The sequence below is a fragment of the Vulpes vulpes genome, chromosome 11 (genome assembly GCF_048418805.1).
Source record: "Vulpes vulpes isolate BD-2025 chromosome 11, VulVul3, whole genome shotgun sequence".
Taxonomy (NCBI): domain Eukaryota; kingdom Metazoa; phylum Chordata; class Mammalia; order Carnivora; family Canidae; genus Vulpes; species Vulpes vulpes.
Genome location: NC_132790.1, coordinates 87,206,448 through 87,220,224, shown reverse-complemented (window position 1 = coordinate 87,220,224; position 13,777 = coordinate 87,206,448). Strand labels below are relative to the sequence as shown.

At 46.0% G+C, this 13,777-nt stretch overlaps 1 protein-coding gene across 1 annotated transcript in view; it reads right to left on the bottom strand.

Annotated features, from left to right (window-relative positions):
* CLSTN2 (calsyntenin 2) overlaps nt 1–13,777 on the bottom strand; it is a 601,316-nt gene that overhangs the window by 19,876 nt on the left and 567,663 nt on the right. Inside the window, exons 11-12 of the mRNA XM_072726986.1 lie at nt 6,065–6,213; nt 3,912–4,129 (exon numbers count right to left, since the gene is read on the bottom strand). Coding sequence (XP_072583087.1) covers nt 3,912–4,129; nt 6,065–6,213 — 367 coding nt within the window. The remainder of the gene's footprint in view (nt 1–3,911; nt 4,130–6,064; nt 6,214–13,777) is intronic.

The window sequence follows — 13,777 nt, the reverse complement described above, 5'->3', positions numbered from 1 at the left end:
TGTTGCATTTCCATACACTAATAATCAGAAAAAGAAAGAAACAATCTCATTTGGGATGCGTGGGTGGCTCAGTGGTTGGGCCTCTGCTTTTGGCTCAGGGTGTGATCCTGAGGTCCTGGGATTGAGTCCCAAGTTGGGCTCCCCGTGGGGAGCCTGCTTCTCCCTCTACCTATGTCTCTGCCTCTCTCTGTCTCTCCTGAATGAATAAATAAAATCTTAAAAAACAAAACAAAAACACTGACAGCATTCTTCACATAACTATAAAAATCAATCCTAAAATTTGTATGGAATCACAGAAGACCCTGAACAGCCAAAGCAATCTTGAAGAAGAACAACAAAACTGGAGGCATCACAATTCCAGATTTCGAGATATTCTGCAGAGCTGTGGTAATCAAAACACTATGGTACTGGCACAAAAACAGACACATAGATCAATAGAACAGAGTAGAGAGCCCAGAAATAAACCCATGCTTATAAGTCAATTAATCTATAAAACAGGAGACAAGACTGTACAATGGGAAAATGACAGTATCTTCAACAAATGTTGTTGGAAAAACCAGAACATCTTCTTATACCACATACAAAAATAAACTCAACATGGATTAAAGACCTAACTGAGAGACTGGAAACCATAACAATCCTAGTAGAGAGCACAGCCAGTAATTTCTCTGACATTGGCCATAGAAAAAAACTTGCTTGTTATGTCTCCTGAAGCAAGGGAAACAAAAACCAAAAACAAACTTGAGATTTCATCAAATAAAAGACTTTTGCACAGCAAAGGAAGCAATCATCAAAACTAAAAGATTACTTACTGAGTGGGGAGGATATTTGCATATGACAATATCTGATAAAGGGTTGGTATCCAAAATATATAAAGAAGTCATACAACTCAACACCCCCAAAACAAATAATCCAATTAAAAAAGGTCAAAAGACATGAAAGACATTTTTTTTCCAAAGAAGACATACAGATGGCTGCAGACACATGAAAAGGTGCTCAACATCATTCATCATCAGGGAAATGTAAATCAAAGTCACGCACACACACAAAAAATCAAAGTCACAATGAGGCATCACCTCACACCTGTCAGAATGGCTAAAATAAAAAACACAAGAAACAATAAGTGATGAGGATGTGGAGAAAAAGGAACCCTCATGCACTGTTGGTGGAAATGGAAACTGGTGCAGCCACTGTGAACAGTATGGAGATTACTTAAAAAATTAAAAATCATCATATGATCCCATAATTCCACTACTGCGTATTAACCCAAAGAATCCATAAACACTAATTTAAAAAGACCTATGCAGGGCAGCCCGAGTGGCTCAGTGGTTTAGTGCCACCTTCATCCCAGGGCGTGATCCTGGAGATCCGGGATCGAGTCCCACGTCAGGCTCCTTGCATGGAGCCTGCTTCTCCCTCTGCCTGTGTCTCTGTCTCTCTCTATCTCTCTCTGTGTCTCTCATAAATAAATAAATAAAACCTTTTTTTAAAAAAATAAAAAGACCTATGCACCCCTACTTTTATTGCAGGATTATTTACAATAGCTAAATTACGGTAGCGGCCCAAGTGTCCATTGATGGATGAGTGGATAAAGAAGAAGTGGTGTGTGTGTGTGTGTGTGTGTTTGTTTACACACATACATACACATATATATGTATGTATATACACACATGCACATACACATACATATTTACACGATGGATTATTATTAAACTATAACAAAGAATGAAATCTTGTCATTCTGCAACAACATGGATGGATCTTGAAATGCACTCAAAGACAAATACCATATGATTTAACTCATATGTGGAATTTAAGGAACAAATGAACAAAGAAGAGAACCAAACCAGAAAGCATACCTGAAATCTCATAACTGAGATCATTTAAATATGTATACTTATTTATTTATAAAGTGGACTAATATATTTTGTATACTATAAAATATTTATGAAAATAGAAATTTAAAAAGGATTTATTAAAGAGAATTATTTTATTTTATTTTATTTTATTTTTTTTTTAAGAGAATTATTTTAAATAATTATTTTCTATTTTAATGTTTTCGTACACCAAAAATATTTTTTGCTCTCACTAGATATACATTATTCTAAATAACTTCATATGCTTAATCGTTAGATGCTTGTCAATCCCAGTGGCTTCACGTTTCACTGGCAGAATCTAAAATCATGTTAATTTACACTTAAGACCTATCATTAGTGATAGCATATGTGTATCTGGATTTCAAATAGCCTTTGCGTGGTTTCTGGAGTTTTTTGCCAGCTTCTTGTCAGGTGGGTTTAGGTCAGCCTCTCTCCTTCCTCCCCATGTGGCTGGCTCACTGCTCACGCTAGGCAGGGGGCACGCTGTGCCTATTTTCTTGTTCTCCTGTGGCTGTGTTATAAGTTCTGTCTTCCATCTGTATGTATTTCTCTTGATTCCCACGGTGCTGAAGGGGCTGTGCTGGGCTCAGGCATTTAGAGGTGAATCAGCCACAGTTGAGCCCTCACGGAGCCCCTGGTTTGGCTTAATTAACAGATCACTGCCACCGAGGGCTAGCAAATGTGCACGTGACGTGACACAGAAGCATCGGTCACTGGAGGGCTTATGGAGCTGGAGAGCTAGCCCAGTCTAGGGGAGAGAGTGCTGGCGGTGGAGATGTTTGCCAGCAGTCACATGGATGGGGAGGGACAGGGACCTTCTAGGCAGAGGGTAGGGCACTAGCAAAGGGGAGAACACAGAGGTGAGGGGGTGTTGTACATTGGGGACTCGCCTGTCTTTGGTATTGACACAGCACAAAGAGGAGGTCAGTAGGGGCAGCAGATGATGCTGGGGCGGGTCACTGAGCCCTGGTGGCACATGCCATGAGCCTGCTTTCTTAAAGCATCTATAATAATGATTATTCTACAAATGAGGGGAAGGGAAAGATCACAGGCCCTAATGTACCTGGTGGTGGTGGGGTGTCGCTAGGAAACAGCCCTGTCCTGGCAGGGACCCCTGGTAAGACACTGTCTATTACCATGAGCTAAGAAAAGCTACCTTTTGAGGCATCCCATTCGCTAGGGACCATGGTGGTTTAAGGCAGTGAGTAATTAGGACTGTTAGAGGGGCAGCCCTTCAGGGACTCAGGCCCACTGGTGCCAGCACATCATTAGCAGCTGCTTTGGGAGGGAGGGAGGGAGGGAGAGCTGGAGTCTGCTCCTGGAGGAGGCTGCAGAGGACAGTTAAATGAGTATTTCCCCTGTAGATCTGAGTCCTGGGTTTCCCTTTCTTCCTTCCCATCACCCCTCCCTCTCCAACAGCTGAGAGCACCGTAGCTTTCCATGCACCTGTCTCTCCCAGCAGATCATCTCAACTACTCCACCTCCGTCGGATAGATGTGTTGCAAAGTTTCCTGAGAGCTGAGACTATTGCTGCTGGATCACACCTGACTTTTACTGGGTGTATATTAAGGTGCAGCTAGAATTTTTTCTTTGTGCCTCTTTAGCTGTTCTTCCAATTATCAAAATAATACATGTTTACTATTGAACATTTTGCATTTGCAGCAAAGTGAAGGAGAGCAGAGACAAACTGGCTCTTCTGTGTCTCAGAGAACGGCACTGCTAGCGATAGGTGTGTTTTCTTCTTGACATTTTCCTGTGTGTGTGTGTGGGGGGGGCCCTCTGTAATTTGCATCTTGCTTTCTTTCATTTACCATTTGACATAAATACTCTCCCTCCAACATCACCTCACGTACGCAGGTGGACCAATTATTTGCCAAATGGTTCGTTTCCCTCCTGTTATTTGTGTTGCTTGCAGCTTTGTTTGCTTTGCTATTAGAAATTCCCTGCCGTGGTGAGCAGTGCCGCTGTCCTGAAGCGGCACGTGACATGGCTGGGCGAACCGATCCCACCCCACAACCTAGTACGCATCTGTACCTGTGGTCTTCAGGTCACCTAGGGCCTCGGCTTTGGCGAAGGTGCTCACAATCTTGAGGTCGGGGAAGAGGGTCACCCCTCGGGCACTTTCAAACTGGGCAGCAGGTCTCCAGAGGCGGTCTGTGCCACGGAGGCTGATCTGGGGCTCGATGGCCTGCAGCACCATCACATAGGCATCCACGTCAGGGACGCTGATGCACACATCTTCTCCAAAGCACCTGGGAAAACAGCTGTGGTCACAGCGCTGAAGAGTGAGCGACAAAAGCATCCTTCATGCGGCCATGGACAAGGATACATACTACCACCTCTAGTCCTTGCCAGGTACCTCAGAGACTCTGAGGGTGTCAACAGACATTCAGATTTAAAGCCACATTATAGTCAGAACTAATAACAATCTAGGGACTTAAAGAAGATTGGCTTCTGGGAGAAATGGGAATCTTCTATACAAGCAACAAGTAACTGTTAAGCCTTTAATTATCCTTTAACAAAGTAATCAGCAGCAATATTAATTAGCAACTGCTTGGTATGTGCATTAGGATTTGGTAAGCAAATTGCTGCCTAACTGGCTGGTGACGGGCACCTCGCTGAGACCCCAGGGCCGAACTCTCCTGCGCTTGTATATGTTGTCTCTCTACAAGGAGATCCCACCGTGCCCCTGTTGCAGATGTGCCAGCCGAGTGCTACTGATCACACTCTTTTCTCCTGATACATTGCCACAGAAATACCTGGAAGGTGGAATGATGTGACCCCATGAGCAAGGCCTGGCAAGTCAAGATAAGGTCCATGGCCTGGCTCTGGCATAATGGGCTTGGGTGACCCTGGGCAAGGTGTGACTCCTGTGAACCGGTTTCTCCATCTATACAATGTAGTTGATGATAATTATCTTAGAGTAGTTAAGGATCAAATGTGATGACATATAGCAAAGAAGCCGACCCCAGAGCCTGCATCGTGGTGGGAGCTCAGTAAATGTTGGCAGATCTGACACCCTCATCAGATTCCATCAGGCATGCGAGTCACTGGCACTCTCCGCGGCTTCTCTAGGCCAAAGACCTAGGTTACAAGAGCCCCCAGGGCCCAGATGGATGCTCTGGGTAGGCTGGGTGGACTCCAGTGAGTGGATGGATGCTCTGGGTAGGCTGGGTGGACTCCAGTGGGTGGCATTTGTCAACTTGTATCCCTTGGGAAAGTTCCTGAGGGAAGCACAGTCTGGGTGGACACCATGCTCAGCCACTCCATCTTCTTGGAGGTAGGTGAGTGTGGGAGCAGCGGTGTGCTCCCGATTGTGTCTGGCCTTTGCTGTACCAATCCGAGAGGGCACCCTGCCCCTTGTCAGTTTACGGTAGCCTGGTCCCCCTACTTGACTGAAGTGTGGAGCTGACCTGGAGGTGCTTGCTCCCTATCCCAGGCCTCCAAGGGTGCCCGTAGTGTGAAGGTGGGAGCACCTCCTCTGTCACTAGAACTGTTGAATCTAATTGCTGCCTGTGGGGTTTAGCCGGGCACCTGTCTCTGGCCCCAGTAACGTGGCAGTCAGCAGACCCATCTTTCCCAGCCTTGTTCCTGTTCTTCTGGGTTCGGTTTCCTTGCTTCAGGGGCTAGGTATCTCCCCCTCCCTGGAGTTTTTCTGGGGTCCTGTCCTTGCTGCCCTACCAGGCAGTGGCTGTGGCTGAGAAATGACTTGACAGACCAAGAAGGGTGGGATCCACAGGCTTCACTAATAAATGGTCTCATCTCTGTTACTGAACTCTGATCCCTTGGGACAAGAACCACACCCTCTCTTTTTCTTGCATACCTGTGGTATTTAGTTGCTCTGCAAAGCTGGGTTGGTTAATTTAATCCAATTTAATAAACATTTGTCAAGGTACACCTACTATGTACCAGTTACTGTAACCTTAAATCAGACCACTTAAAACTGAGCTGAGAACTTACAGGAAGCGGTACATCACATTCTGAATTAGAGAAAGCTCGATATGTGTTGGCAAAGCAACAGCACATTAAAGAAGACAACACAGATCCATTGGGGCACCCTCCTAGGGATGGCAGAGAAACTGCGAATAGCTGAAGAAAGATGAGTTCTGTTTTGCCAGGGAACATTCCCCAGGGGCCCTCTCTGCCGCTTCGCTGGGCTCCTGGCGGACCCGAGTGTGTCTACTCACTGGACTTTGGAAGAGACTCTCAGGCGCCGCACGCCCGCCGTTGGGAACTGCCTGGAGTTGATGTAGGACACCTTCTGGAGGGCGCGATTGATGTTCCCAATGTCGTCACCTTCCATCACCAGGATGGACTGCGAGGGGTTGAAGTGGTACTGGAGGAAGAAAGGGGGTGTCATGGGGGGGCATGATCAACAACAAAGCCTACCATCTCCATGGACAGGCCACGAAGGCCCAGTGTCTCCAGAGTGTAGGCCAGTGCAGCAGCCATGCGCACAGATTACTGTTTTAGCCCCTTAAGCAATTCCTGCTACCCCTGGGGGGCTTCCAGGTCTCCCCTGTAAGATCCCTGGGTGTTATAAACGCAGGATGGGATTCTGAATCCCTGTCACAGGGCTCTTGCGGTCCAGCCCTTGGCAGGGTGGCCCCTGCTCTGTGCGGCTGTGGGGTCTTTCAGCCCTTGGACAGCCTGCCCCCTCAGCTGGCTGCCTAGACACTTGGGCTTTGGCTCCTTTCACTGGTCTTGTCTTTGGCCTTGAACTTTCCTCAGTTCACCTTGTGCTCTCTTTCCTGATCCATGCTGATTTCTTGGCTTCCAACCTTAAAGCTCATCCTTCAGTTAACGGCCCTCCTCTCTCAGATCTCACTCCTTATTTTGCTTCCCTGGTGCTTTACTCTGCTTACCCATGAGTTTTGCTCATTTGCTGTGTACACCCCTGTCAGCTGTCCCAGGTCTATTATCTATTCATTCCACCCAGAGTCCCTAATATCCTACACTTGGTGAGGGTCTGGGGGCTGTGATGCTCCCCACCAAGTCACTTGAGTCCTCAAATTGGATAAACCAGATACAGACTCCTGCTTCTCCCTGCAAAGCCCTGGCAGTTACTCTTCCTTGCGTGGAGTGTGGAGCATGGAGCACTGCCATGGTACTGGTTGGACTTGCTGATCCTCACATGCTCCTGAGCAGGATTTATTATCAGTAAGATGTCAGGAGCTTATCAGTGCATTCAGATGATGTATCTGGAGTTCATGCCACAGGAAAAAAAATCTGGATATATATATATAATTATCTTTATACTCAATATGGGACTCGAAATTACACCCCAGCTGAGTCAACAGTCATGTTCTCTTCCAATTGAGCAAGCCAGGCACCCCTGATCTGGATATATTTTTACGTAGCTACTTGGCAACACTTCTTATGCATAATATGTTCATGTAACTATACACACACACACACACACACACACACACACACACACACACACACAAAGTGAAAGTGCCCATCCTATCTACCCAGTTTCCAATATCTCATCCACAAGTATTAATTTCTTAGTTCCAGGTTGCATTACTGTTTATAATTAGTTGTTTCCCCTCCCAGTGGGAGGCTTATACATGCCTGTCCTATTGTCCATAGGCTTGACTATGTGACATATGGAGCTCTTCCCTGCAAGATACACTTTTGCCCTGCTGCACTCAGTAGTGGTCATGTGACTTCCTCAGCTAATGAAAGGTGGCCAGAAATATTATTTGGTTCACAATCATGAAGAAGATTTCACAGCCAGTGCATGTTCTTCAATATCCCTTTCCCTCTGCCATGAAACCTGCCAAGTTTCCTTAGGGCCTGTTCCATTAGCCTGGGTCTCCCAGTATGGGTGGTATGTGGATCAGAGCTGAAGCCAATCTACAATGGACATTGGTTGTGAACAGTAAAAAAAAAAAAAAAAAAAAAAAGTGTGTAATCCACTGAGATGTTTAAGTCACTTGTTACTGCAGCATCACCTAGCCTATCCTGAAAGTTATACTTCAGCAGTCTTACGAATATAGAGTTCCTTTTTCTTTCTTCCACCAATGGTAGCATTTCACGTACTTTATTGTACTTTGCTTTTTTTCCCCTTAGCTCATATCTTAGAGATTGTTCTGTATTAGTACATCATAAGTTTCCTCCTTTTTACAGCTGTCTAATATTCTGTGTAAATAATATATTTAACCAATTTTTTATGGACACTTGGATTATTTCCAGTCTTTTACTAATAATGCCACAATGAATAATCTTGTACACATTTCATGGGTGCAAACATATATCTATTGGATAAATCCCTCTGTGTGAAATTGTTAGGTCCAAGAGTATACGCACTTTAAATTTTGACAAATGTTGCCTGATTCCCCATTGATAGGGAATATATTAATATACACTCCCTCTCACAGTGTATAGGAGTGCTTCTTTTCTCAAAACTTCAAAAGAATATGCTGTAGTTTGGGATTTTTGCTAGTCTGATAGGTGATAAATGCTACCTTAGTGTATTTTTAATTTACATTTCTCTTGCCACGAAGGAGATGGAGTATGTTATTATGAGTGGAAGGAAAAATCTATCTATATTAACTTTTCCCTGATAGGACTTGGTTGTCTTTTTAAGAGCTCTCCGTTCTGAGCCTGGACTCTAAAAGGAACTGGGTGTCCCATGAGTACCACTGTTGATATGACCCATGTAAGGTCCCTGTAATGTGGCCCCCCTAGGCAACTGAGAACTTAAATCTTTGCCTCCTTCAACTATCATTTGTTTACTGTTACCTCCTCCTTGAGGCTGCCCCAGCTTCCCTCATTTAGGTCCCCACTGGGTTCCTATAGTGCTTATGAAATGGTAATATAATGATTACAGTACAGGGACCATGAGTTCACTGAGGACAGGGGTGCCACTTCTTATCTCTGAATCTCAGAACGTAGCCCTAGTGCCCTGTAATCCCATTAGATGAATGAGTTAATGTTCCCCCTTGGCCCACATTGTACTCAGTATCATCTCAGGGTTACTCCCAAAAAGACTTTTTTAGTCACTCTCTTTTCAGTTAAGTCTCTGTGGGAGTTATTATCAGTGCTCACTAAACTAAACCCTGCTCTCCTTTGCATCCTGGAGGCTACCTTTGGCATCAGCCACCTGCCATGTATGGGTGGGCCATGTGACTACATCTGGCCAATGAGGTGTGAGAGGGAGTGGGGCAGGGCTTCTGGGCTGAGTCCATGAAGGACCCTGCAGATGCTCCAGCCTTTTTCTTCCTCCCCTCTGGTGGCTGTGGCATTCCAAGCAGAAACCCCACTCCACCTCCCTGGTTTGACAGAGAATAATAAACTTTTAATCATTAAGCCATGAGGATCTTGGTGTTATTTGTTACTGCAACATTTTAGCCTATCTGGAAAAATTGCACCCTTCTGAGGCAGGATTCTCACCTAAGGCTCTGTGGCAACTTGGAAAGATCGTGGGCTGCGTGGATTGCAGTACCCCCGTTCTAGGACGGACTATGAAATACAACTTTGGACAATTTACTTCCCCTTTCTGGATTTTATTTCCTCATTGAAAATAATGGGGATAGGGGATCCCTGGGTGGCTCAGCGGTTTGGCACCTGCCTTTGGCCTAGGGCATGATCCTGCGGTCCGGGGATCAGGTCTCACATCCGGCTCCCTGCATGGAGCCTGCTTCTCCTCTGTCTGGGTCTCTGCCTCTCTATGTGTCTCTCATGAATAAAATCTTAAAAAAAAAAAAAAAAGAAAAGAATGGGGATGTTAATATCTAGCTGTCTGGGGGCTTAAATGAGATAACGTATATAATGAATCTAGTACTTAAAGGGTGTTTAGTCCAAGATAGATTTTATTATAATTCTTAGCGTTGTAATTATTTCTAAATGGAGTCTCTGCCCACACAGGTACTGCTGCCTTCATTGCTGGTCTTTCAATGCCCCGAGCAGGGTCTCTGTGGTCTGGAAGGTCTGCTCACAAGCACCAATCCCTCTTTTGGGTTTGGGAGTCCCCGGATATATGTGCAGGTGATGTCACAGTCACGCTCTGAGTTGGCTTCTCCGTTGCTGTGGAGGACTCATTAGCTGGAGGACTCATTCATTAGCTGAGAGGTGCCCTGTTCTGAGTGTTGCACAAATTATCCATTTCAGATTTGAGCAGATTCAAGTTCATTCTTCTGAAATACCACCTATGTTCCCACATGTCTTTCTGCCTCCCTACGGCCTCGCAACCCCACCGTGTACCATTCCTGCTGTAGCAGAGTCATGGTGCTGTTGCTGTCTGCCTGCCTCCCCCAGGCAACTGTGAGCACCTTGAGGGCAGGGTCTATGGACTTTTTCCCAGGGTTACCCTCAGGTCTAGCACATGAGAAACATGACAAAATGATAGGCCCTGCAGTGGAGGCTGAGCCAACCTTCACACAAGGGCTAAACAAGAAAATCATGGGATGCCTGGCTGGCTCCAGTTGGAAGAACATAGGACTCTTGATCTGGGGGTTGGGACTTAGGGTCCTGTGTTGGGTGTATAGATTATTTAAATAAATAAGAAGAAAATCAAACAGTTCTTCCAGAGAGTTGAATTGGCAGCATCATGGCAATCAGCACAGGGTGCATTCCCACCGCAGCCCCCTAAGGAGAAGGTGGATCGGCTATGTTGGATCTCCAGTTAATACCCGACTCTGGCCGTCTGAGCATCCTGAGGGCTGCCACAGGGCATGAAGGTGGGTACAGGCCTAGCCATCAATATAGTTCTGGCAGGATCAATAAAACTTTCCACCAAAGTAGGTTTCTTTGTTTCGTTTTTTAAATTGTGGTGTTCCCAGCCCTGTGGCGTGTCTGAGGTAGGTGAGGTAGGTCTCTGTGTCGGACACAGTGGCATTAGCATTATCACAGGGACAAGAGATGGCTTCCTGGGGGCCCAGCAAAGGGTGACAGCACTCATACTCCTTTGGGAAGCTGTGTTGTGGCCACCGTGATTCCTTTCTTTGAGAAGATGCTAGACAGATGGCCTTTGGGAATAGTCAGTTATCCCAGAAGGTCAGCCGGGGTCACCAAGCACCTACTAGGCTGGGATATCAGTGAAATCCTTGTCCAAAGCCCAGGGCTGTTCCTCGAGGGAAGGCTGGTCATGGTACTCCAGGCACCTTGCCATTCACTTGGACACCTGCCAGCCCCTCTGGGTTGAGCCAGATGGGAGACTTGCCATATTCCAGGCTCCTCTGCCAAAACTGTCACCCAAATTTACCTTTCAAAAGCAGCTGGGGCAGTGGTAATACCAAGTGCAAGACCAGCCCAGCGGGAGAAGGGAACTGTGATTTGTTGAGAACCTATTAGGTTTGCTAAAGGTGATCCCTAGAAATTTATACCTGTATCTATCATCTCATCTATCTCTATACACATATTTTTCCTCTATCTATAGATACCTAATGTAGATATATATAAAATATACATAAAATCCAATTCCCTCAGCATCACAACAAAATACACTTTATACATGAGGGAATTGGGGCTTAAGAATTAAATTACTTTGCCCAAGGTCACCCTGCTAGTAAATATTTGTAGTATAGTTTGAACCAAGGAGTGCCTTGTCCCAGAGGTCTGGCTCTTTCCCACTCCTCCAACACTGTGGACTTTTTTTCTTACTCTTTCTTTCATAAATTTCTGATATTTAAGCCAACCAGCTTGTGGTATATTATAAAGCAACCTCAGGAAATACACAACCTTTAAAACTTTCATCCCAAATGTCACCTTCCAGGTAAAGTCTCCTGGCCTTCCTCCCACCTAAAGGGTTCCTGCCTCTGTGTTCTTTGTTCTTTTCTCTATTAGATTATCTTGTTTTATTAAACATTTTAAGTTAGTTTACTTTATGTTAAGTACTTCCAGGCCTTGAGCTACTTGAGGACAGGTATCATGTGTTTTCATCTTTGAAATCCCTATGATCCATAACACATAGTATGGATTAAATAAACCTAAGTTCAAGCTTTTCTAAAAATGCTGACGTGTTCTTGGGCTATGAAAGAACAAATTGGCAGGCCTTATGCTATGAAAATCAGAACAGGATATTCTTCAGGAAGGTGGTTATTCCATAGTATCCCAGGATCTCGTACGGGTACAAGACAGTAACCACCCCAACCATCTAATGACCCCAGACATGCTGGACAAATATTCAGAAATAGGCATGATCCAGGGGAAGACGAGTGAAAAGAGGAACCTGCACTGGGTCCTGCGAGCAGATGGATAGATAGTCTTGTTCATTAGAGGAGGCCCTCACTTTCCTCTGGACTGGCCAGGGAGGAGTGGGGAGGCCTGGAACCAGGAGAAAGGAGAAAAACAGTCATTATTCTGAAATGAAGTGAGGGATATGAAATGGAGTTAGGGCAAGAGAGAAGGAAGTCTGAATAATTTTCAAGAATGCCTTATAATCTGAGGTGCTGGTGTGGAGGAAAGAGCATGGACTTATTTTGGGCAGGTTCCTGAGCCTGTCTCCTTATTTCTGAAATGGGGCCATAACATTTAATCTGTTGTGAGGCGTAGGGATAATGAACTTCGAATAGCCCCCGGTGGGTACACGATGACTTGTGTCTTATCATTAACTTCTCCTGCGGTGCTAGTTCGTGCCAGCTATGCCTAAGGATGGAGGAGGATCCTCTGCGGTGACTGGGAGTCAACAGGTGGTATCCTGAAAGGTTGGAAGAGCCTCTGCACCCGCTACGGCTTTGTGTGCCACGTAGTTTACAACCCCCTCTCGTCATAGGCTCTGGATGCTCCGTAGAGATTGTGCATTTCCTCATGTAGAATTCTAAGAATGTGGGGCTTTTTGGTGCAGTATCTTTGGTTTGTTTTGTAGTGCTTGAATCCTGAAGCCGTGGTCTCATGGGATGCTCCGGAGCAGAGCAGATCCACTCAGAGGCGGGGAGCAAACCCAGAATTAGAGGGGGGAGGGTTGGAGGACAGGTTTCTGCATCACTGGGCTGACAAAATGCTAAAGAAACGACTCCAACAGTTGGTTGAGGATCAAACCCCAGGCTCCGCATGCGAGGGTACCAATATCAAATGTGCCATGAAGTAGACAGGGATGGGGGTGGGGGGGGTGAGGAGTCGTCCTTTCCAACATGAGGCAGTCTTGCAGGTCTCCTTCAATGACAGGTGATCAACTCTTGAGTGCACCTGTTCGTGCCTATTTAAGGTTCTGTAAGGCCATTCTTGCCTTGCCCTGTCTGTGCGCTCCTCCCACCTTCCCCCTCTGACCCAGCCTCCAAGGTGAGCATCCTAAACTATGTTCCTGGCCAGATCATGTTGCTCTGCCTGGAGTCCTTCAGTGGCCCCCTGGGGCCCACCGGAGAAAACATGTAAACACCTGAACACAGTTCACTGGGCCCCATGACGCAGCCTATGCTTAGGGGACCACACTTCTACCTTTATTCCTACAATTTGGGCACTGTAACAATTTGGGGCATGTAACTCCTTCTTGGAGTCCCAGTGTACGCTGTGGGGCACCCCAGCACCCTGCCATCATCCATGCTCTCAGATCTGCCTAGAGTGACCACCCAGCTCCCCTCCCCCTGCCTTTCTCCTGCTTGATTCCTCCTCATCCTGAAACATGCTGCTCAGACCCCACCTCCTCCAAGGAGCCTTTCCCAACTGCTGCTCCTCAGGTTCTGGAACTCTGGAGCAAGACCACCTAGGGTTCAAATTCTGGCTCCGCTCATTACCAGTTCTGGGATCTCAGACAAGTTTCCGTTCTCTTAAAGTCCTCAATTCCTTATGTGTGAAATAGGAACATTTATGGTAGCTTTGTCATAGGGTTCTTCTGGTATTGAATAAGTTAGTACCCACAAAGCATTTAGAGCTGTGTCTGGCACTTGGGGGAGCCTCGTGCTCATCGTTATCTCAGCTTACCAGCCTGGATTACAAACATCAGCTTGGGCCGCTGA